General features: G+C 38.0%; 1 protein-coding gene across 1 annotated transcript in view; it reads right to left on the reverse strand.

Moving 5' to 3' along the window:
• Positions 1-25,206, reverse strand: part of PDLIM5 (PDZ and LIM domain 5) — a 215,879-nt gene that overhangs the window by 140,590 nt on the left and 50,083 nt on the right. Inside the window, 1 exon segment of the mRNA XM_017875510.1 lies at positions 6,894-7,045. Within this exon segment, the coding sequence (XP_017730999.1) occupies positions 6,894-7,045 (152 nt within the window).

Raw genomic sequence — 25,206 nt, forward strand, 5'->3', positions numbered from 1 at the left:
GGCACTATTCACAATAGCAAAGACTTGGAATCAACCCAAATGTCCATCAGTGACAGACTGGATTAAGAAAATGTGGCACATATACACCATGGAATACTATGCAGCCATAAAAAAGGATGAGTTCGTGTCCTTTGTAGGGACATGGATGCAGCTGGAAACCATCATTCTCAGCAAACTATCACAAGAACAGACAACCAAATACCGCATGTTCTCACTCATAGGTGGGAATTGAACAATATCACTTGGACACAGGAAGGGTATCATCACACACCAGGTCCTATTGTGGGGAGTGGGTAGGGGGAGGGATAGCATTAGGAGATATACCTAATGTAAATGACGAGTTAATGGGTGCAGCACATCAACATGGCACATGTATACATATATAACAAATCTGCACGTTGTGCACATGTACCCTAGAACTTAAAGTATAATAATAATTAAAAAAAAATCTTATTCACAGAAACCAGTTCTAATATAGTTAATATTTATTAGACATCAAAGCTTTTGAAAGTAATTTTCTTCTTGTATCAACTGAAATAATTTAAAAAATGATACACTTTGACTTGGATCAAAATCATAGGCAAAACACATTTGACATTTAAAAATAAGCATTGCTATTTGCCTGACTTCCTGAAGAGTAAAAATAATTTTAAATAGAATGTTTTATAGTCCAGTTGCAGTACTCCTAGAATTAGTTTCAGGTGCAGAAAAAATTATATATTTTCCATTTTTTTTTCAATGATAAAAGACAAATCAAAATAAAGTCATTCACACTTCTATATTCATTAGAAACCCAGAGTATACTGAGTCAAGTCTTATTTTTTAGGATATCATAGAAAGAAAATGTGTTTGCTTTATTATATGCCCCAAATTAAAGTAGACATAAATAACAGTTACAAAACCACCTGACTCAAGCAAGCATCTTTACTACTTTTCTTATCTAAATCCTATTTTAAGATATTGAGGTTGGGTCTAAAATGAAACCAAATTTTGAATATACACATACATTTTCTTAAAAATTAGTAGATATATAACAATAATATTCAATGCAAAAAAATTAACAAAACAAAATTACTGGTAATTTTCTTTTCGAAAACAAAAAATGGGTTTTCTCTCTTATGCTCTCTCCCTGGGAATTCTTAGGTGCAGGAGAGCAGAATTGGGCAGCAGTGGTCCTCATCCAGTGTTTCTATAGTGCTAGCAGGAAAGGGCAGCACCACCACTATTGAGTGGGGAGAGACTTGGTCTGTTCCTTCCTCTGGCCTTCCTTTCCATAACTGTAAGTTATTTATCTCCCAAACCCTGCTCTAGATCCCTGGCCAACCAGCTATAACTTCCCAGAGCTTTCTCACAATGTTTTAATAGGCCCAGGAAAACTTAAATTTGATTACAAACAAGGCAATGACCCACAAGGCTCTACAAGTTCTTGCCACTTCTACTCCCTTCCTGCTGCCTCTCCGACCTTACTTCTAACCGGTCTGCCTTCACTCACTCTGTTTGGCTACACCAGCCTCCCTGACAGAGGGCCACCACACTGGCTCTTCCCTCTGCTTGGGATATTCATGCAATTCCCTGGGGAATGGCAGTTTAAAATGGGGTGGTAAAGAAAGCCACAGTGAGAAGATTATTGGATATCTGGCATGAGTACCCCAAGTGAGAAGGTGCTCCCTATGTCCCTCATATGCTTTATTTTTCCCTATAACACTTATCCACACAAGATATATTACATATTCTGTACACTTGTTTATTATCTGTCTCAGTCCTCTAAAATGTCAGTACTATGAAAGCAGAGATTTTTGTTTGGTTTGTTCACTGCTATGTCCCTAGCATCTACAAGAGTGCCTGGCACATAGTAAGAGTTCAGGAAGTATTAGTGAAATAGATAAATGATTCCCAGTTTGGGAAATAATACCAGTGCCTATCAAAAATAGACTATACAAGATGCTGTCAAATACAAATAAACATAGTCTTTGCTCTTAAAGAGTCTTCTTAGAGAACCGGGACTAATAATACATGGAGTGATTAGTAAATAACATAGGCAGTGCTAGGTATGACTATTAGCTAATTAGGTTTATTTGTATAAGACTCATGGAATTGCCCTTGTTATTCCTGATTATACCTAGTGTATAATTAAACACTGAACTGAATGGCATAAACTATTTCATAGAAGTTCAGAAGGGGAAAAAGGAATGAGGTGCAATAGTAGGAACAGACTGTGGGCAGGAGACACTCGATTTGGGTTTAGTGGATGTGAAGGCATGCACTGGCAGTGAACAGGTGGTAGGCATTTCAGATGAAGTGAATTTCATGACAGGGCATAAAGGCAAGAGAAGGACAGTGAGAAACCTATCCTAAATGGAAGAGAGGGCATTCAGTGATGAGTGGTGGTGATCTGGAGAGGACAATATGAGGAGGACTCGATTACAAAGAACATGACCTTCTGAGCAGAGGGATTAGTCTCAATAGAATCTCATAGCATGTGCTGTTATCTATGCCCAGCTTAGATCTCCTGGAACCCTTCTAACAGTTTGTTACACCCATTCCCCAGGTGTTTCTTCCATTGCTGCTAATGGTTCACACCAGTAACTTTCTTTGGAAGCAATATAAGCTACCTCCTAGCCCTCTTCTCTGTTTGCTCACACAACATACTTCCAGGACAGCTGACAGCTAATAACTAACAAATACAAGGAAGGGGGTACAAAAGCACAGTTTCGTTGCCTCAAGGCAAGACAGACTCACTCTGTAGTGCAATTTTGTTCCCAGGTTTCCTGCTGGATCAAGTGAAGCTGGATATCCCCTGAAATCATACCTTTGCTCATCTCAGTTTCTTCTGCTTCCCAAGCCTGTTTCACTCACTCCCTTACTTAAAGGAATCCCTTACTGTATCACTTGGACAAGAATCCCCATCTCAGACTCTGCTCTAAGAAATTGGACTAAGACAAGTCTGTAAATGACAGTAGTACATATTTATGCAGAAAACTTCAAGTTTTTGAAGAAAAGAGTTCACTGAGAAAGTATTCTTGTAGGTAACTCAGTTTGGAAGAATTCAGAGTAGTCTGGTTGGTGAAAAGTGGAATGAAGAAGTGACCAGAGGACAATTAAGAATGCTGTTCAGGGCTGGGCAAGGTGGCTCACACCTATAATCCCAGCACTTTGGGAGAACAAGGCAGGCAGATCACGAGGTCAAGAGATCAAGACCATCCTGGCCAACACGGTGAAACCCCATCTCTACTAAAAATACAAAAATCAGCTGGATATGGTGGCGTGCGCCTGTAGTCCCAGCTACTTGGGAGGCTGAGGTAGGAGAATTGCTTGAACCTGGGAAGTGGAGGGTGCAGTGAGCTGAGATTGTGCCATTGTACTCCAGCCCGGGTGACAGTGTGAGACTCTTGTCTCAATTTAAAAAAAAAAAAAAAAAAAAAAAAAGAATGCTGTTCAGGCCAGGCGCAGTGGCTCATGCCTGTAATTCCAGCAGTTTGGGAGGCCGAGACAGGTGGATCACTTGAGGTCAGGAGCTCAAGGCCAGCCTGTATAACATGATGAAACCTCATCTCTACTGAAAATACAAAAAAAAATCAGGCAGGCACAGTGACATGCGCCTGTAATCCCAGCTACTCGGGAGGCTAAGGTAGAAGAATCCCTTGAACCCGGGAGGTAGAGGCTGCAGTGAGCTGAGGAGATGGTGCCACTGCACTCCAGCCTGGGCGACAGAGCGAGATTCAGTCTCAAAAAAAAAAAAGCTGTTAAAACTCGGAAAACATACTTACTTTGATATAAGAGAAAAAATTTAAAGAGAGAATGGTCCTGGTATAGAGAAGAATCAAAGATAACTCTTCAAAGTTGTATTTTTTCCTTAAAAGGCAAAAGTATTTCTTCAGTAGCACTGTCAATATTATACTATGAATTTTGTTAACCACACACACTATCTAAGCAGGCTGACATTACCTAACCTAAGAAGTGTTCAAAAACTTGAAGAGAATGTCAATGAATAACAATGACTCTAAAATACTCCCCAACAGTTTGGGTCCTTGAATGTCTATTACTTAGAAATACAAAGATACGATTAAGTAGTACACTCAAATGTTTATAACAAGTCAATTTTGTAAGTTGGTTTGTGAGATTCTGTATTTAAGCAGCCTAAAAGAATCTTTATTAGAATCAGTAGCAGACTACATAAATTGGAAAGGCATTCAAACAGGACAACATCTGGTTTTTATCTATTCTTATGGGGCCCAAAGTGTTTTCAATAGAAAATAAGATACTGGTTCCTGGGTCATAAAATAAGCAGCACAATGTGGAAACAAGCAGGCTGGTATGAAAGAAATTGTACGCAGCCCATGAAAGAGCTCATAAACTTTCAGTTTTGAATGTGTAAAACAGCCTGTCATCATCTCTATTTGTTGTGCTTTCTTGGTATCTCAAACAAGTTAAGTTTCTTGACCTCTTGATTTCCCTTCAAAATTCATACTTGGTAAATTAAAAATGACTACTTTCATTTGATTAGGAACAACTTTCATGTTACATGTCTCAATATAGAGAACAGAAGAATATTAATGAAACAAATCTTTTTATAACCAATGACTTTTCTTATTGACTACTTTCCTATGCATTAAAATGTATAGCTGGCCGGGCGCGGTGGCTCAAGCCTGTAATCCCAGCACTTTGGGAGGCCGAGGCGGGCGGATCACGAGGTCAGGAGATCGAGATCCTCCTGGCTAACACGGTGAAACCTCGTCTCTCCTAAAAAATACAAAAATCTAGCCGGGCGAGGTGGCGGGTGCCTGTAGCCCCAGCTACTCGGGAGGCTGAGGCAGGAGAATGGCTTAAACCCGGGAGGCGGAGCTTGCAGTGAGCTGAGATCCGGCCACTGCACTCCAGCCTGGGCGACAGAGCAAGACTCTGTCTCAAAAAAAAAAAAAAAAATGTATAGCTAATAGCCTATCAAAATTTAAAATACATATAAACATTGATTCAGCAGTCCCACTGAAAAGAATTTTCTAAGTTTTTTAAAAGACCCTAAAGAGGAAACTGGTTAGAAAGTCATGATACCTCACAATAAATCTGTATGTCCAAGTCAGTCTACGTTTGTAAAAACAATTTCCTTTTCAGTTTTAATACCAAATTGATATTCACTCAGACAGGTAAATATAATTTACCCTGTAGAAATTCTTTCACTAGCAATCCCTAGGACAGCAGTAGCAAAACACAGAGCACTGCCTAAGTGTTTTTCACAAAACACGACTCCTAGGAGAGGCTCCAAGAAAAAGGTTCCATAGACAAATACTTTGGAAAGGTACCAGGTTTTATTTCCCTCTTTCTTTTCAATTTTACTTTTTTTGGGGGGGGGGGGGGGGGGCAGTGACAGAGTGTCGCTCCATTGCCCAGGTTGGAGCACAGAGGCACGATCTCGGCTCACTACAATCTCTGCGTCTAGAGTTCAAGTGATTTTCCTGCATCAGCCCCCAAGTAGCTGGGATTACAGGCATGTGCCACCACACCCATCTAATTTTTGTATTTGTAGTAGAGACTGGGTTTTACCATGTTGGCTAGGCTGGTCTCAAACTCCTGACCTCAGGTGATCCACCCACCTCGGCCTCCCAAAGTCCTGGGATTACAAGTGTGAGCCACATCACCCAGCCTATTTCCCTCTTAAAGATTCATAATATACATGATAATTTATGGAAGATTTAGATAATTATATGCAATATAATTATGGAAGAGATTGGGGAGGCAGAAAAAGTGGTGTTTTCCAAATCTGATAGAATTCAGAATACTTTTTGTAATCATCAAAAACAAGATTTGCTTAAAACCCTCCATAACTACCTCGTATATGATCAAACTACCTTCATTATAAAGCTGAAGGTTCACAGCTACCCTTCCATCACTCTCCATTCCCTCTTTTTCCTCCCTTGCCTTCAGCCCAGGATACTACTGTGATCAAACTTTGTAAGTCATAATAACCACAGAGAACTTCAACAAATATAACTCCTGGTCTTTCCTCCCAGAAATTCGGATTTAGTATAGACATCAGTATTTTTAACAAGCACTCCAGGTGACTTTGGTGCAGGTTTCAAATGATGGGATCCTCAAAATACCTGATATATTATAAACAATGTGATGATTAATTATTTTATAATTTGAGGCCAGAGTGACTTTAGAAAGCAATAAGTTCAAAAAGTCCAGCCTTCAAAGGACTCTATTAAAATTATTTTCTACTCAGAAAAAAAGAGAAAAAGACAAACTAATGAAAGCCAAATCATATCCTAAAAGAATATCCTTTAATATACTGCTCAGAATTTTACCTAACAGAAAGAACTCTTAGCCTGCACTCCATTGAGAAATTTCAAGAATTCCTGAATTCTCTGAAGCTGTATACACAATTTTTTTTTTTTTTTTTTTGAGACAGGGTCTTGTTCTGTCACTCAGGCTGAAGTGCAGTGGCACAATCAGAGCTTTATGCAACCTTGACCTCCTGGGCTCAAGCAATCCTCCTGCCTCAGCCTCCTGGATAGCTGGGACTACAGGCCCATGCCACCACGCCTGGCTAATTTTTTTACGTTTTGTAGAGACAAGCACTCATTATATTGGTCTAGCTGGTCTCAAACTCCTTAGCTCAACCAATCCTCCCATCTTGGCCTCCCAAAGTGCCGGGATTACAGGCCCACACAATTTTTATTAGTATGGAAATACATGCCTTTTGATGGGGAAATAACTCATAGCTTTCAGCAATTCTCATGTTGCTCAATTATCCAATTTAAGAGCCATTATGTTTTTTATTTACCTGAAACAATGGCAGCAGAAACTGAGTCTTAGTTAACACCATGAGTCAGACACACAAAAACACATTCCTCAATGTTGTTTTCTCTTTCAGGGACAAACAGAAAGCAACTTACCTTTGCAGAGTCATATTCAAAGAGCCTGTACAACCCTTAATCTTATTCTGGGCTTCAAGATGAGTCATTCCTTGTGCACTTATTCCATCAATGCTGAGAACCACATCGCCTATTCTTACATTTGCCTGGGATGCCTTGCCGCCATCTTTTAGCTGTAATAAATACATTTCATTAGGAATGTCACTCTGAAAAAGAATAATAAATGCTGATAAAAATTATACTTTTGCTTATACCGAAAGCATATTAATATACTATTGAAGTAACACAAAACTATCTTGTTTAACATGTAAAGAATTTTAGCATGTAAAGTTAAAATTCAAATGATTTAAATGTTTATTTTCTTAAATTCTTATTTGTTCTATATATATATAAAAAAAAGAATTTTCTGAGAAAGATTCCCTGATCATTTCTCCATTTCTTTATTGTGCAACAGTAGTTGTGCGATTTTTATGAATCAGGAAGAGAAGCAGCCAAGGAAACTTCATATTTCAGCAGAATAAAAAGAATGCAATCTGAATGGGGTTTTTATACTCTTTTGGAAATAATTTTTTAAAACTCTTAACAGCTGTATTTTTGTTTGAGCACAAAGACGAATAGAGAGGGAAGATCTGCTAAACAATCCTTCCANACTATTGAAGTAACACAAAACTATCTTGTTTAACATGTAAAGAATTTTAGCATGTAAAGTTAAAATTCAAATGATTTAAATGTTTATTTTCTTAAATTCTTATTTGTTCTATATATATATAAAAAAAAGAATTTTCTGAGAAAGATTCCCTGATCATTTCTCCATTTCTTTATTGTGCAACAGTAGTTGTGCGATTTTATGAATCAGGAAGAGAAGCAGCCAAGGAAACTTCATATTTCAGCAGAATAAAAGAATGCAATCTGAATGGGGTTTTATACTCTTTTGGAAATAATTTTTTAAAACTCTTAACAGCTGTATTTTTGTTTGAGCACAAAGACGAATAGAGAGGGAAGATCTGCTAAACAATCCTTCCAGTCGAGTCCAGTTCATATGCAGGGTTTGGGGACTGAGTTCTTTCAGATTCCAAGCCCAAATATCTTTTATTCTGGGTGTGCTTCCTGCTCTAGGCATTTGCAGAAGGGAAACTCTTTGTATCTGAGACAACTCAACTTTTTTGCGTGTGTCACAGTCCTTAATCCTTAGTCTTTCTTCCCCTGCTCAATAAAATCTTCTATGTGTTTACATTATTTAGTTTGATCTCCTCCAAATTTTGTGTGTATATATTTCATTGCCCCAAAAGAAGCAGATATATTACGCTGGGATAAGTGACAGTGAACTTTTCATAGATACCTAGAAATATGAAACAAGTACAAATTAAAGAAACCATTCAAATTCAAATGACAACTCAGCATTCAATAAGTACAAGTAGATCATACTGAATACTGAGTTGCTGGAGGATGGGAGATACTAGGCCTGAAAAAGCAAGTAAATAACCAGTATTCCTCTAGTACTTGAAACTAAAATCTTATACAGAGTTTCTGTTTGAGATGATCAAAAAGTTCTAGAAATAGATAAGTCAGAAGGTTGTACAACACCGTGACTGTATTCAGTGAGTGCAACTGAATTACACATTTTAAAATGATAAACCACTTTGGGAGGCCGAGGTAGGCAGATCCCTTGAGGTGAGGAGTTTCAGAGTAGCCTGGCCAACATGGTGAAACCCCATCTCAACCAAAAATACAAAAATTAGCCAGGCGTGGTGGCACACACCTGTACTTCCAGCTACTCGGGAGGCTGAGACAGGAGAATAGATTGAACCTGGGAGGCAGAGGTTGCAGTGGGCCAAGATTGCACCACTGCACTCCAGCTTAGGCAACAGAGCAAGACTCCATCCCCCACAAAAATAAAAAATAAAATAAAATGATAAACATGGTTAACTTCTATGTTATGTATATTTTATCACAGTTTTAAAAAACACTAATGATTTTAGAAAACATTTAAAGGAAACAGTTCTGAAAGCAAGCGAGCTACACACCACTTTCTTTGGGACTTTGGGATGGTTGTTCCACTTACGCTATCAGGTTATCATAATGATTACACATAGATAATATAGTTGGATAAATGTTAGCTCTCACTGTATTATCATTCCCTTGATCTCGGATTACTGATCTGAGAAATGTGGGGCCTGCACCAGACGATCTAAGAGGCCTTCTAAGGTCCCTGCCAGTTTTAAAAGTTTATCTGTGAGCTGCTACCTATACAAAGTTACAGGTTTGATCCTACAATAAAAGTGAAATCTAGAAGGCTTCTGTGAGACAAAGGGATATCTATTCCCTACTAAAATCAACAAACAAATTAAAATTTAAAATCTTTGTAAAGAGAGAAAGTAAACATAAGTCATCCTAGATTTTATTTTAGCAAAGAAGGACAGGTATTAAACAAAAAATTAACTAGAAATAGAAAGCAGTTAAATTACCTCACCACCCTCACATAAAGTAGCCTTAAAACAGAAACACGGAAATCTATGGGCATTTGTTCTAAATGTACCCAACAGAAACAACTTAAATACTCCTAGTTCAGTAGTAATATAAAGGTAATGAACAATGTAGAGAGAAAATAGTGGAATCAAAGACAATGTCATAACCAGATAACTTTTCTTATTCTGCTCCCTTGACATACTAGATCTCTTGAGAGTCTATCATCTCAAGATGTTCAAAACCAATTTCTTAGAATTACCTTCCTTTCTAGGACTGCTTTTATTCCGTCACCCTTATTTTCAAATCATGGAGCACAGGAATCCTATAGCCACATGGATTCTGCCTCTTCCTTAAGTACCACATCTAGGAAAATTACTAAATGTAACAATGTAAATGTGATCTGTCCATCCTTCCATTCCTCTCCTATGATAGTCCAAGTTTTGATCATCTTTCACCTTGCTCTTGCCTACCTGCCTTCCACTAGAGTTTTTTACAGACCTTTCCTACCTTCACATTCTCCATATTTGTCTCCTTTTCTTCCATTTTAACATTCCCGAATGGTGGCCCCATTACCTCTTGCACTGGAAAGTTCTAATCATATCAACTCCCTATTTATAAAATGAGAGTAGAAATGAGAGTCTTCTGCTTCCTATAATGTAAAGAAAATACAAGCCATCTATAATTTGTCATCAATCTGTTTCCAGCTTCAAAACAAGCTCCATAAGGTCAGCGATCATGTTTTATAATTTGTTCTTCTCTGAGAGCCTTGAATATTGTAGGTTTTCTAAAACTTCCACAACTTCCTTGGTAACTTTGTTAACAAGTATTAGGAAGAACTTAACTGTACTGAATCTTAATTCTTTCTCAACCAATTAGCACAAATGGAAACAAATGTCCATCATGAGCTTAACAATCTTTCATATATTTAAAATGCCATACAAACTCCTTTTTGTTTACAGTTTTTCAGCTTGGTAATATGAATCATCTTGAGTTTTCAACACTGATGTCTTTTTGGAATCTCTAACCGTCTTCACTATTCTCTACCCAGGCTTCCCACTCATATGATGTAAACTTAAGGGCATGATGAGCTTGAACTAATGCTATATATAGTGGGAAATGCCCAATACACAGAAAAACAAATTTAGGACTTGTAAAAACGAACACTTAACTAAATACTCCTATGAGCTTCATTTATCTCCAGAACCACTTCCCCAATCTGTTCACTCATTAGAAAGATAAATGTTGCCTTTCTCTTAATTGGGTAGGATGTAGCATTATCAATCTAAGCAGCCAAGGAGAGACTACAAAGTCATTCATTATTTGCACAGCTCTTTTTTTGTTTGTTTCACTGTTTTTCAAGTCTGAATAGCTTGCATTTGTTTAAAGCAGCAGTAACTTTCTGTCATCAGTACATCTTGTACACCGCAGCCGTGTGTATGTATTTCATAAATGCACAGCGTAGGAAGGAAGCAGTTGTGGGAGGCTCCTAGGTCGAGCTCAGTATAAATCAAACTAATCACAAGCAAATGCTTCCTTTTGATCTTTAAATGCATTTTCAGTACTGCTATCCAATTTTCCACAAACTTCATTGCAGCGGTGTGCTACTTCAAAAACATTACTTTGTGGTCTCACTTTAGTTGCAAGCACACATGGCTGTACATGTTGGAACTGCCTCTGAGTTCCGGTTTGTTCACTGATGCTGAAATGAAGGAAAACCAGAAAACTGTATGCTCCTGAAGAGAGTGTTATCTTTACTAAGCCTCCCCATTAACTTCACTACAAAAGGATCTAATATCAGTTATCCGTACTCAGATTAAAACTCATCCCTAGGGACAGCTGCATTTTAACCCTTTTATCTGTAACCATGGATTACAAGAAGTCTTCTCTTGAAAAGGAAGTCCAGTCTTCAGCAAGCAGATAGGAAAGATTGTGGGAGTTTGGGGGAGAATGTAAAAGAAAATGGAATAAGAGCCTTGAGCTTGCCCATCTTACTTTACTAGGAAAGACCCAAAGGTAAATTTTTTTCAGTCAGTTGAGGAAGGTAGCTCCTCTCACATAGTGTTTTACTGTCCTAAGAAAGAAATGACCCAGAAGAAGTAATCAGTACTATATCTACCAAGCATGAACAGCAAATCGGGGACTTTGGGGATGCTTCATCATTCCTCTCTTTTGTAAGGCACTTGTAGTCTGTTTTACAGATGGGAAAAAAGAGCTTCAATGTGATCAAATAACTTGTCTATGTCCATACAACAATAAGACCACAATACTGAGCACAGGCTTTGAGGTCAGGCAAATAGGAGTTCATATTCATGCTCTGCCATTTACTAGTTGTGTGACCTGAATTTACTTGACCTCTCTAAGTCCCAGTTTCTGCTCTTTGAAAATGAGGACTATAATTCCACCTGCCTCTCACAGAGCTGCTGAGCAGGTTAAATAAAATACCAGGACAGCATGTACCACAAAATGCACTGGAAATGTTCAATATTATTGTTTATTCTTACACGATGTCACAAATTCACATAGGCGGGAAGCCTACTTCAAGGTAATACAGGGCAGGGAAGACAGTGTTTCTAACTGACTGGTCAGACCTCCTTCTGGCTTTTCACTTCCTTCCTTAAACTTCCTTCTGCTTCTCTAAGCCTAACTTTTCCCTCACTCAGCAACAAGAAATGAATATGCCACACATTCAGAGTATAATTCACTGCATCCCCCTTCCCTGCTTACTACTATCCAATTATGAGTTTCCCAAAATCCATTCCTAAAGAATGGTAGCCTCTTGTCACTTCTCAGAAGCATTAGGTGTTGCCACTGTACCAAAAGGCCAAAGGCTAAAAATCAATAAAGTGATGTTGGTGAAGAACTCTTGAGTTGGAGGTCAGAGAAGGACAGGAATAAAAGAAAAAAAGAGAAGAGAGGGAAACAAAGGAGAGTATTGGTACAGAAGGTAGAGGAGGGAACCAAGACCATGAGGAAAGAAAGATGTCCCAGGTGTTAGAAAGCAAGATCCAGGCTTTATCTCTAGGTGTGATATACATCCAAGTACATACGCACAAAATAATATTTAAACTGAACAGAACATCAAAATAACAATTAGAGAAGAGAGAAGATTCTATGTTCTGATTTGCATTTAAAATAATACACATGAATATAATTAGTAACTATGATTTTGAGTAAATTTTCTCACCGTAATACTTGCGTGTTGTTAAACATCTCATTAATTTGTTGTCAAATAAAATTTATAACTAAAATTACCCAAAATGCTTAGCCACCACATGCAGTGTTCCAGTATTTGTTCCTAATCATTTTAACAATAAGAGAAAAAGTAGTACTGTGTCTCTATAAAATTACACTGAAAATAAAATATTAGTATCTCAAGACAGCAGATCACTTAGACAAGGAACTCAAAAGTGCACTAAATGGAAAACTTATTCACAAACAAGTATGTTATTTAGGATTTATAAGGAGTTAGATATACCTGCTACACTAACTCTTCCCCTTAGCTATTACCTCTTGAGAGCACTTCCATCACAAACAAACCAATAGAGCTTTCAGTTTTAAAAATTATAACCCATTATGGCAGATATCATTTTAAATAAGTCTAACCATCTAAGATTTCTCTTTAATATGATCATTCAATGTAGCTCCTATATGCCCTAAGCTTTTCCATAAAGAGGCACAATGTTTAACCGTAACAGTGACTCCAATATCTTAGAATTCTCTCTATATAAAATTTATCCTTCTAAATAGCAGGAAATACTCAAAATGTACACAAAAACCTCTATTTGCTTTTCCTTGGAAATAAGCCAGCAGTTGCCAAACTAAGAAAATAGGCATCAGCAATAGAAATTATTTATAATATAGACAGGTAACACCATTTTAATAGTCAGATGTTTACTAAGTAGAACAATTTATGCTGATTCAAAAGAAATTTACTTTGGTGATTATCCTATAATGTACTACAGGCAACAAATAGGAGACGTGTACCTATATAATGAGCCACTATCAAAGGGCAAGTTTCAATCTTCTGCATATTTTCAACAAATATGGAATGCTTGGAAACACATGACCCTAACACCATGGGTATGGCAGGAATGCCGTCAGACATAGTAAATGTAAAAAAGGAACATATAAACATGAGAGCTACAGAAAGAAACACTAACAGATATTTCCCATGTCCAAAAACCCTGGGAACCAAACCATGGGAAAATGGAAGCTGTTGTTTTTCTAACAGTGCTGTTACCAAAATTTGAAGAATTATGCTAATAAAATTATATCAGTCTGAAAACAAGACTTTCTTGAGGCAGAAAAGTACTGAGAAAAGTGTTATTTTCTTAAAATCTAATTAATAAGCAATCTTGAATTTTGTTTTAAAATGTATTTTCCAGTACCTGCTGTTAAATAAAAAATTTGAATCTGGACATATGAGACTACAGTTGACAGTTTCTAGTTACCTCTCTCCCACATATTTCCCAGGATACCATAAACGTGACTATATGACTTTTTTTTACCTCACCATCCCCTTGCAAAACACCTACATAAGAATGTGTGGGCATTACACCTATGACAGAGAACTTTCACGTAACTTGCTTTCCTACCAACAATAGGTACTACTCAACCCACTCAATAACACACATAAAGAAAATCCCAGTGAAATTTTTACTAGCAACGAGGGACTAGTGAAGTGAGCAAAAGTAAAGAAAATGTGTGAAGGCCTGATTTTCACCCCAAATGTATGCATTAAAGCTTTTTTCAAATCCTAATTGGTTTATTATCTTCCTAGTGCTTGTTAATCTACCTTATAATACTATACTTCAGCACTGAACATTGTTCTGTCCTGCACTATTTGTTGCTATATAATGTTGGCACTTTGACCAGTCTACAAATGCTATTCAACTACATTTAAAAGGTCAATCTGTGGTTTAGATGTCTAATGTGAACATCCCTCTTAAAATCTAAGGCTGGGGTGGGCACAGTGGTTCATGCCTGTAATACTAGCACTTTGGGAGACTGAAGTGGGAGGATCCCTTGAGCCCAGGAGTTTGAGACCAGCCTGTGCAGCATAGTGAGACCCTATCTCTACAAAAAATTAAAAATTTAGACGGGCATGGTATGTGCACCTGTAGTCCCAGCTACTCAGGAGGCTGAGGTAGGAGGATGACCTGAGCCCAGGAGATCAAGGCTGCAGTGAGCCATGATTGCACTACCATACTCCAGCCTGGGTAACAAGTGAGACCTCATATCAATTTTTTAAAAAAGGAGAAAGAGAGAGAGAGACAGAGAGAAAGAGATTGCTTTGGATTTATTACCTTTTTCTGTGAAATAAAACGATATGCCTTTTTGTACGTTAGAATGGTAGGGAAATAAAACAAGCAATCACTGATGTCTCTCTGTGAGCAAATGTATAATCCTGACTCATATGAGCAGTACTTACTTTAACAGTGGGTCTTATTTTGGTTATGCCAATTTTACTCAAAAGTTAGAGAATACACCTTATATGGTAGCAATGAGGAGAATACCTCAAAGTATGTGTCATCATCCCTTATAAAACCAAACAGAAGAGGGCAATTATGTCTCTTTCCTTATGTAGCCATGGAGCTATCTAGTTCAAACACTGGACTTTTGCTGATATGGCATGGTCTGCTCTACTAGTCTCTTTCCTATGATGAGCCCTTATTTAGTAAAACAGCATCTTACTCTACTCTACCAAAGGCCAAACAAAGAGAAACATGTCTTCATCAACCGTGATTTACTACTGAGATGCCTCATCAACAATTTTGACTTATAGCTAATCTATATATGTCTAAATCCAAAGTGTTTATGTGTGAATATCCTACTAGAAATGTGGAAGTATGATAGTCTGTAAAAAGAACACATCCATAAACATCTGAAAATCAAATTTGTTAATTACAGAGAAATCAGTGTTTCTATGTAGTCTACTCTGGAATAGTGAGAGAAATGATAGGAAATGTCACAAATAATTATAAAGACTAAAAGCAAATTAGTCAAATCTACTATATATGGGAATGGATTAACAATGATAATCATACATTTCAACTCTCCCTCAATGATGAGACAAATCTTCTGAAATTGTATGCAAATTCTGTGCAAGCATGCATGTATTTTCCATTGAGTGGGACCACAACTTTCCACAAATTCTCAAAGGCGTCTATAACCAAAAAAATGTTAAGAACTTACGATTTAATGAAATGTGAGAACAGAGTTTCTCTAAGTGTGGTTGGTAACCACCACGCCAGCATACTTCTATGATAGGAGGAAAAATCACAGGCCTTTCAAAACTCATAAGCTAAAGATTTTCGAAACAAAAGCTCAAGAAAATTTCAGAACTTTTAAAACAGAATGCTTCTTCCAAATGGTGCAAAATCATGATTTCACATGCTAAGGTAAGTATAGCTTATAAAAACAGGGATTCGCTTTTTAAAAACCTCTATAATCTTCAAAATGTTAATCATTAACATTTAATAAGGGCCTATTCCAATAAGGCATTACCTTCAATTCTAAGAAAAGATTAAAGAAGAGGCAAGGTTCTTTCTCTCATCTACTGTTTTATACTATTTCACTTTTCGAATGTGTACACAGCTCTCCATAATACAATGCTCCTCAAACTAACTGTATCTTATATTTCCATTTAGGTATATTGTACACAGCTGTAAACACAAAACACAATAAACATCTGATGAACTATCACACTGCAAATCAAAGTTATTTAATAAACAGGCTACTATTTAGTCTTTTAAGTTACTTCCTAATTTTTTTGTTCTTATACATAAAGTAATGAATAATATTATACTTCTATTTTGGCATATGTATCTTTTCTTCAGAAATTCTTTCTTAAAAGGTATGCACATTTAAAAATAAAATCAGAAATTAAAAATGAGACATTACTACTGATACTGCAGAAATCCAAAGGATCATTAGTGGCTACTATGAGCAACTGTAAGCCAATAAATTGGAAAATCTAGAAGAAGGGACAAATTCCTAGACACATATAACTTACCAAGACTGAATCAGGAAGAAATCCAAAACCTGAACAGACCAATAATAAGTAATGAGACCGAAGCCATAACAGAAAGTCTCCCAGTAAAGAGAAGCCTCGGACCCAGTGGCTTCATTGCTGCTGAGTCTACCAAACATTTGAAGAACTAATACAATCCTACTTAAACTGTTCTGAAAAGTAAAAAAGGAGAGAATATTTTCAAATTCATTATATGAGGCCAGTATTACCCTGATTCCAAAACCAGACAAAGACACATCAAAAAATGAAAACTGCAGGCCAATATCTCTGACGAACATTGATGCAAAAATCCTCAAGAAAATACTAGCAAACCGAGGCCGGGTGCATTGGCTCACGCCTGTAATCCCAGCACTTTGGGAGACTGAGGAGGGCAGATCACGAAGTCAGGAGATTGAGAACATCCTGGCCAACATGGTGAAACCCCACCTCTACTAAAAATACAAAAAATTAGCTGGGCGAGGTGGCGGGGGGCACCTGTAGTCCCAGCTACTCGGGAGGCTGAGGCAGGAGAATGGCGTGGACCCGGGAAGTGGAGCTTGCAGTGAGCCGAGATCACGCCACTGCACTCTAGCCTTGGCGACCGGGCGAGACTCCGTCTCAAAAAAAAAAAAAAAAAGAAAAGAAAAGAAAATACTAGCAAATTGAATTCAACAATACATTAGAAACATCATTCATCCTGACAAAGTGGGATTTATCCCTGGGATGGAAGGATGGTTAAACATATGGAAATTAATCAGTGTGATGCATCATATCAACAAGATGAAGGACAAAAACCATATGATCATTTCAATTGATGCTGAAAAAGCCTTTGATAAAATTCAACATTCCTTCACGATATAAACCCTCAAAAAACTGGGAATAGAAAGAACATACCACAACATAATAAAAGCCATATATGACAGATCCACAGCTAGTATCATATTGAATGGGGAAAAACTGAAAACCTTTCCTCTAAAATCTGGAACATAACAAGAATGGCCATTTTCATCCCTCTTACTCAACACACAGTACTGGAAGTCCTAGCTAGAACAATCAAACAAACAAACAAAAAAGATATAAAGAGTATCCAAATTGGAGTGGAAGAAGTCAAATTATCCTTATTTGCAGATGATATGATCTTATATTTGGAAAAACCTGAAGAACCCACACACACACACAAAAAGCATTTAGAACTAATAAACAAATTCAATAAAGTTGCGGGATACAAAATCAACATACAAAAATCAGTAGCATTTCTATATGCCAAAAATGAACAATCCAAAAAAGTAATCCCATTTACAATAGCCACAAATTAAATTAAGTACCTCAGAATTAACTTATCCAAAGAAGATCTCTACAATGAAAACTATAAAATGCTGATGAAAGAAAAGGAAGAGGACAGGAACAAATGGAAAGACAGTCCATGTTCATGGATTGAAAGAATCAATATTGTTAAAATGTCCATATTACCCAAAGCAATCTATAAATTCAATAGAATCTCTATCAAAATACCAATGACATTCTTCACAGAAACAGAAAAAGCAATCCTAAAATTTATATGAAACCATAAAAAACCCATAATAGCTAAAGTTATCCTTAGCACAAAGAACAAAACTGGAGGAATCACATTATCTTATTTCAAATTACACTACAGGGTTATAGTAACCAAAACAGCATGGTACTGATAAAAAACAAAAATAAAAACCAACAGAATAGAGAATCCAGAAGGAAATCCACACACCTGCAAGAAACTCATTTTCAACAGAAGTGCCAACAACATACACTGGGGGAAAAGACAGTCTCTTTAACAAATGGTGCCGAGAAAACTGAATATCCACATGCAGAAGAATGAAACTAGACCTCTATCTCTTACATATACAAAAATCAAACCAAAATGGATTAAAGACTTAACTCTCTAACACCTCAAACTATGAAACTACTGCAAGAAAACACTGGAGAAACTCTCCAGGACATTGGTCTGGGCAAAAATTTCTTCAGCAATACCCTACTAGTACAGGCAACCAAAGCAAAAAATGGACAAATGGGACACATCAACTTTAAAAGTTTCTATACAACAAAGGAAACCATCAACAAAGTGAAGAGACAAAACACAGAACAAGAGAAAAAAATTGCAACCTACCCTTCTAACAAACAACTCTATGGAAAAAAAAAATCTAATAATCCAATTTAAAAACTGGCAAAAGATTTGAATAGACATTTCTCAAATGGCAAACAAGCATATGAAAAGGTGCTCAACACTGATCATCAGAGAAATGCAAATCAAAACTATGAGCTATCATCTCATCCCAGTTAAAATGGCTTTTATCCAAAATACAGGCAATAACAAACGCTTCAAAATACAAGAAAAGGGAACCCTTGTACACTGTTGGTGGGAATGTAAATTAGTACAACACTATGGAGAACAGTTTGAAGGCTCCTCAAAATTACAAATAGAGCTACTGGCCAGGCACAGTGGGTCACGCCTGTAATCCCAGAACTTTAGGAGGCCAAGGCGGGTGGATCATGAGGTCAGGAGATTGAGACCATCTGGGCCAACATGGTGAAACCCCATCTCTACTAAAATTACAAAAATTAGCCCGGTGTGGTGGGGCACACCTGTAGTCCCAGCTACTCAGGAGGCTGAGACAGGCGAATCGCTTGAACCTGGGAGGTGGAGGTTGCAGTGAGCTGAGATCACACCACTGCACTTCAGGCTGGGTGACACAGCAAGACTCCATCTAAAAAAAAAAAAAAAAAATAGAGCCACTATATGACCCAGCAATCCCACTGCTGGGTATATACTTAAAAGAAAGGAAATCAGTATACTGAAGAGATAGCTACTCTTTCACATTTGTTGCAGCAGTGTTCACAACAGCCAACATCTGGAGGCAAGCTAAGTGTCCACCAACAGGTGAATGGACAAAGAAAATGTGATACATACACACTCTGGAGTACTATTCAGCCATAAAAAGGAATGAGATCCTGTCATTTGCAACCACATGAATGGAAGTGGAGATCATCATGTTAAGTTAAAAAAACCAGGCACAGAAAGATAAACACATTTTCACTTATCTGTGGAACGAAAAAAGCCAAAATAATTGAATTCATTGACAGAGAGAGTAGAAGGATGGTTACCAAAGGCTGGGAAAGGTAGTGGAGGAGTGAGTGTGTGTGTGTGTGTGTGTGTGTGTGTGTGTGTGTGTGTGTGTTAGGGGGGATGGTTGATGGGTAAAAAACAGTTTAAATGAATGTATGAGACTACTTCATAGTACAACAGGGTAGCTATAGTTAATAATAATTGTACATTTTAAAATAAGAGTGTTCTTGGATTGTTTGTAACACAAAGGGTAAATGCTTCAGGGGATGGAGACCCGATTCTCCATGATATGATTATTATGCATTTCATGCCTGTATGAAACATCTCAGGTACTTGATAAATATATACACCTACTATGTACCCACAAAAATTAAAAATTAAAAAAAAACAAATAAAAAGGTATGCACACTAAAATTTCTGTTCTATGATACTAGGTTGCTAGCCAGAATATTTGTGGCCATTTATAGTTTCACAAACTATGTATGAAAGTGCCTGACAGTCCATGCCCTTGCAACCCTTAGTATTATAAAGGAAACCTGAGGGTAATTCTAGCACTATTACCACTAACAAATCTAGTGACTTTGGGCAAGCCATTTATATCTGTGGCCTCATTCCGCTTAGCTGTACAAGATGGTTAGATCAAATGTTTCTAGCGTCCTTTTCAATTCTAAGAGGTGATAAATATTTACATAGACTTTACAATTTTTCATTAGTCTAAACAGTTATTAACACTAATACTCACTTTTCATATGGGCAATAAATTTGTACTCTTCTCCAGTTGCTACATACATATTATTTTTATTTGCTTATTTTATTTGCACCACCACGCCCAGTTAATTTTTATTTTTTTTAGTAGAGATGGGGTTTTACCATGTTGGCCAGGCTGGTCTTGAACTCCTGACCTCAAGTGAGCCCCCTGCCTCAGTCTCCCAAAGTGCTAGGATTACAGGTGTGAGCCATCGCAGCCGGCCTATTTCCCTATTTTATTTTAAAATATTAAAATAACTGAGAGAATTCTTGAAATTAGCATTAAATGATTAAAATCAGTTCTGGGTCTAACACGAAAAAGACAAGATCATTGCAAAACTGATTAAAACAGCAACAAAATTAGGACTATCAGATGAACAATAATCAAATTTGAACATAGAGAAGTAAAACTGGAAACTACTAAAAGGTCTAGGTTTTGGTATAATAATCTAATATACAGGAAGGAAAAAAAAGGGCATGGTAAACTATGTTTCAGACAGACATCACTAAGAATGCAGATTGGGGAACCATTCCAAACACATGAAGACAGACAAAAAAAAAATCTAGGATGTCATCAAAGAATTTGAAAAAAAAAAAGTGTGCAAATATTTATACAGATCTTACAAATAATTTCCTCTTGTCTTTTCCAGCAAACATGGGTATTTCTCAAAAACCTAAAACCACATCACCAGTAGAAACCCAAAACTGGAGTGGAAAATTCCAGATAAAACTAGGAGTGGAAATAATCTAGCTTTCCTACTTTTTCAGACCTTATTTTTGCTTTAGAAAGAATTCATCTAAAGGGCAAGAATCTTCTTTCCACTGGTAGCAGTTGAGCCCTCTTACATTTAATACTGAACTACACATTTATTCATTTACTATATATTTACTGAGTGATTACATAAGTACCAGATGCCGATGACTATAAGAATGATCTCTTAGACTAGTGGGGTGTGATGGTTAATTCTGGGTGTCAACTTCATTGGACTGAAGGATACAGAGTATTCAAAGTATTGACCCTAGGTGTATCTGTGAGGGTGTTGCCAAAGGAGATTAACATTTGAGTCAGTGGTACGGGAAAGGCAGACTCCGTGCTTCCCAACTTCTGGTTCCTCCTATCAGTGCATTTTCTACTAAGTATGTTCTCCTAGCCCTTAGAGAAGATGACGAAGTCTTCAGCCCATTCCAGCCCCAGGACGTATGGCATCAGACTCCTTTATACAGCTGTAGCCTTTCAAAACCAAGGTTCATCAACACTTGACCCAAGGAGCCAAGTTTCTGACCTCCAAGGAAGCCTTTTCCTTCCAGCTCTTTGTTTAGGTTAGAACTTCTACCAATACCACTTATAAGTTTCCTGTACCTTTTTTCGCAATCCAAAGTTTACTTATTTATTTTTTGCCCAATAAGCCAGCCTACAAAATTGGCTTTTATCAAGACAGCACCAAATGTTAGTAGATCACTTCTAGCTCTCTGGTCTCTCGCCACAAAGCATTGATTTAACTCTAGCTGTTTTACTTCCCCTACAGAAATCAAATGTACAATCACAAACAGCAGCTAGAAATGGAAAGGAAATGTTCTTATGTCAGTGCCCCTTTCTTTTTAGTTTTCTTTTTTAAAACGAAGAGTAAAATAAATTGAAGCAATACTGAAGATTCTTGTTCTACTGAAGTGGTGGACCATATGTTCCTGTGCTCTGGGTAATGCTGGGCTTGGCAGAGGGCAGGGTGCTGACAGCAGTTAGGGAAAATCTATTAAGCAATGTCACTGTTCCCAGTTGAGCAAAGTCCATACCAAGGAGAGAGTGAAGGAGCAGAGGAGCAAGATTTTGGTTTGCCTGGCAGAGTATTTCTCCAGCACACTGTCTGCTGATTCATCCTCTCCCACTCATTACGTTAGTGCTTTGATGAATCAAATCACCTCTGCCCTTCAAAGTAACAGCCCAGAAGCACTCAAATGTAACGATAAGGCTAAAGCCATTTCTGTTAGAGAGAACAAGAATTCACTACCAGAAGTTGCAGGTAAATCTAGAATCCATACAGGGCTTTCCTTGTGTACACCAAAAATGATCAGTACTACCAACTGTTGATAATTATTGAATGCTGAGACCAATATTTTACTGTAATCTTAAAAGTCTGAATTAGATTAGTTTGCCATGAGATTCCATTCTTTCAGCAAATGGTTAATGACTGCATTATATATACGAGCACATTACCTGTTTGATCTCACAGGTTCACAGCTGGAGAGCAATTTGCCTCAAGGTGAATCATACCTTGAGTCTCACTCATACCCGATTTAGATATTTAAATGAGACTCTGCATTTCAGATTTTTGAGTTGATGCTGGAACAAATTAAGACTTTTGGGGCTACCAGGATGAAATGAATGTATTTTGCATGTGACAAGGACATGAATTTTGGGAGACCAGGGTGTATTAGTCAGGGTTCTCCAGAGGGACAGAAAAAATATATGTGTGTGTGTGTGTGTGTGTGTGTGTGTGTGTGTGTGTGTGTGTGTGAGAGAGAGAGAGAGAGAGAGAGAGAAAGGGAGTTTACTGGGGAGAACTGGCTCACATGATCACAAGATGAAGTCCCATGATAGGCCATCTGAAAGCTGGGGAAGAAAGAGGCCAGTAGTGGCTCAGTCAGAGTTCAAAAGCCTCAAAAGCAGAAAAGCCTACAGAGCAGCCTTCAGTCTGTGGCCAAAAGCCCAAGAGCCCTAGCAAACCACTGGCGTTAAGTCCAAGAGTCCAAAGGTCGAAGAACCTGAAGTCTGAGGTCCAAGGGCAGGAGGAACATAAGGAAGCATCCAGCATGGGAGAAAGATGAAAGCCAGAAGCCTCAGCAAGACAGGTAATCCCATCTTCTTCTGCCTGCTTTGTTCTAGTGGTGCTGGCAGCCGACTGGATGGTGCCCACCTACAATGAGGGTGGGTCTTCCTCTTCCAGTCCACTGACTCAAATGTCAGTCTCCTCTGGCAACACTCTCACAAACATATGCAGAAACAATGCTTTACCAGCTATCTAGGCATCCTTCAATCCTATCAAGTTGACACCTAATATTAACCATCATACAGGGACAGAATGCTATGTTCTGAATGTTTATTCCCTCCAAAATTCATAATTCAAACTTAATCTTAAATTTGGTATTTAGACGTGGGACCTTTAGGAGGTGATTAGGTCATGAGGGCTCCATCTCCATGAATAAAATCAGTAATTTTTATAAAAGAGGCCTGAGGAAGCTTGTTAGCCTCTTTGCCCTTCCTCCATGTGAGGCACAGCTAACTGGTACCATCTTGAAGCAAAGTGAGCCCTCATGAGACACTGAATCTGCTGGCAAATTGATCTTGGAGTTCCCAGGCTCCAGAACTGTGAGCCATAAAATAATGTCATGTATAAATTACCCAGTCTAAGGTATTTTGTCAATCATTTAGCTGAGACATCAAGAATACTATCTGCAATTCAGTACCAGAGAAGCAATCATCATCAAAACACAGAAAGATCCATAAATTATATCATACTAGGAATTACTTTAAATATGATGGCATTTAAAAGACTGAAATACTGTATTTTACAGAGCAGTATCTCCCACACTTGGCTGATCAAAATTTGTGATACTATGTTTGGTCCACTTTCCTTGCTTATAGCTCCTAAAATCCTTGAAATCCCTTAATGATAAGTGTCTTTTGTATGCTAATGAGATGATAGTGGCTGGGGCCCCAGGTAGCTTCAGGATGGAGGCTGGTCACCAGAAAGACCAAGGCATGATGAGAAGGTTAGGACTTTCAGCCCCACCTCCAACCTCCAGGAAGGGAAGGGGACTGAAGTTTGAGTTGATCACCAATGGCCAATGATGGAAGCAATCATAACTACATAATGAAGCCTCCTTAAAAACCCACAAGGACTAGATTCAGAGATCTTTTGGACAGCTGAACACATGGAGGTACCTGGAGGGTGGCTCCCAGAAAGGGCATATAAGCGTTGTTCCCCTTTTCATACACCCTGCCCTGTGCATCTCTCCCATCTGGCTGTTCGTCTATACTGTTTAGTAATATATTTTACAATAAATCGGTAAATGTAAACAAAGTGTTTCCCTGAGTTTTGTGAGCATCTCTAGAAAATTAATCGAACCCAAGGAAGGAGTCGTGGGATCCACCAGTTGATAGCCAGTTGATCAGAAATATAGGTGACTTCCAGTCACGCATGATGGCTCATGCCTGTCTGTAATCCCAGCACTTTGGGAAGCTGAGGTGGGCAGATCACTTGAGACTGGGAGTTCGAGATCAACCCGGCCAATATGACAAAACCCTATTTCTACTAAAAATTCAAAAATTAGCTGGGCATGGTGGTGGCGCACAACTGTAATCCCAGCTACTTGGGTGGTTGAGGCATGAGAATCGGCTGAACCCAGGAGGCAGGGGTTGCAGTGAGCTGAGATCACGCCACTGCACTCCAGCCTGAGTGACAGAGCAAGATTGTTTCCAAAAGGAAAAAATAGAAGTGACTTAAGACTGGCATCTGAAATGTGGAGCAGTCTTGTGGAACTGAACCCTCAATCTGTAAGATCTAAAGCTATCTCCAGGTAGGCAGTGTCAGAATTGAATTGCAGCACACCCAGCTGGTGTCCACTGGAGAAATGACTGCTTGGTGTGTGGGGAAATATACCCACACATCTAGTGTCAGAAGTGTTGTGCTGAATGGTGTGAAAATAGGAAAAACATTTTGCTTCTGTCCCCACCACCCCACCGCCCATCTCTTTAAAATCTCTCAGGGCACTGTTATAAAACGGATATGCAAACTCATTACAAGAATCCTGGTTTAGAAAGTCTCAGTGAGGATCCAGGAATCTAATAATCCTCTAGGTAAGAACAATGGTCCATGAATGCAAGTTCCAGAAAGGAAGATTTCAATACTCAGCACAGTTCAGAGTTTGGAAACATTCAGAACATTCCAAAAATAAAATGTCTTCATTGTAAAGTAATGAGATTACTGGTTATGTCTAAACACAAGGCAGACAAC

This window comes from Rhinopithecus bieti, unplaced genomic scaffold, assembly GCF_001698545.2.
Source record: "Rhinopithecus bieti isolate Rb0 unplaced genomic scaffold, ASM169854v2 scaffold_6708, whole genome shotgun sequence".
Taxonomy (NCBI): domain Eukaryota; kingdom Metazoa; phylum Chordata; class Mammalia; order Primates; family Cercopithecidae; genus Rhinopithecus; species Rhinopithecus bieti.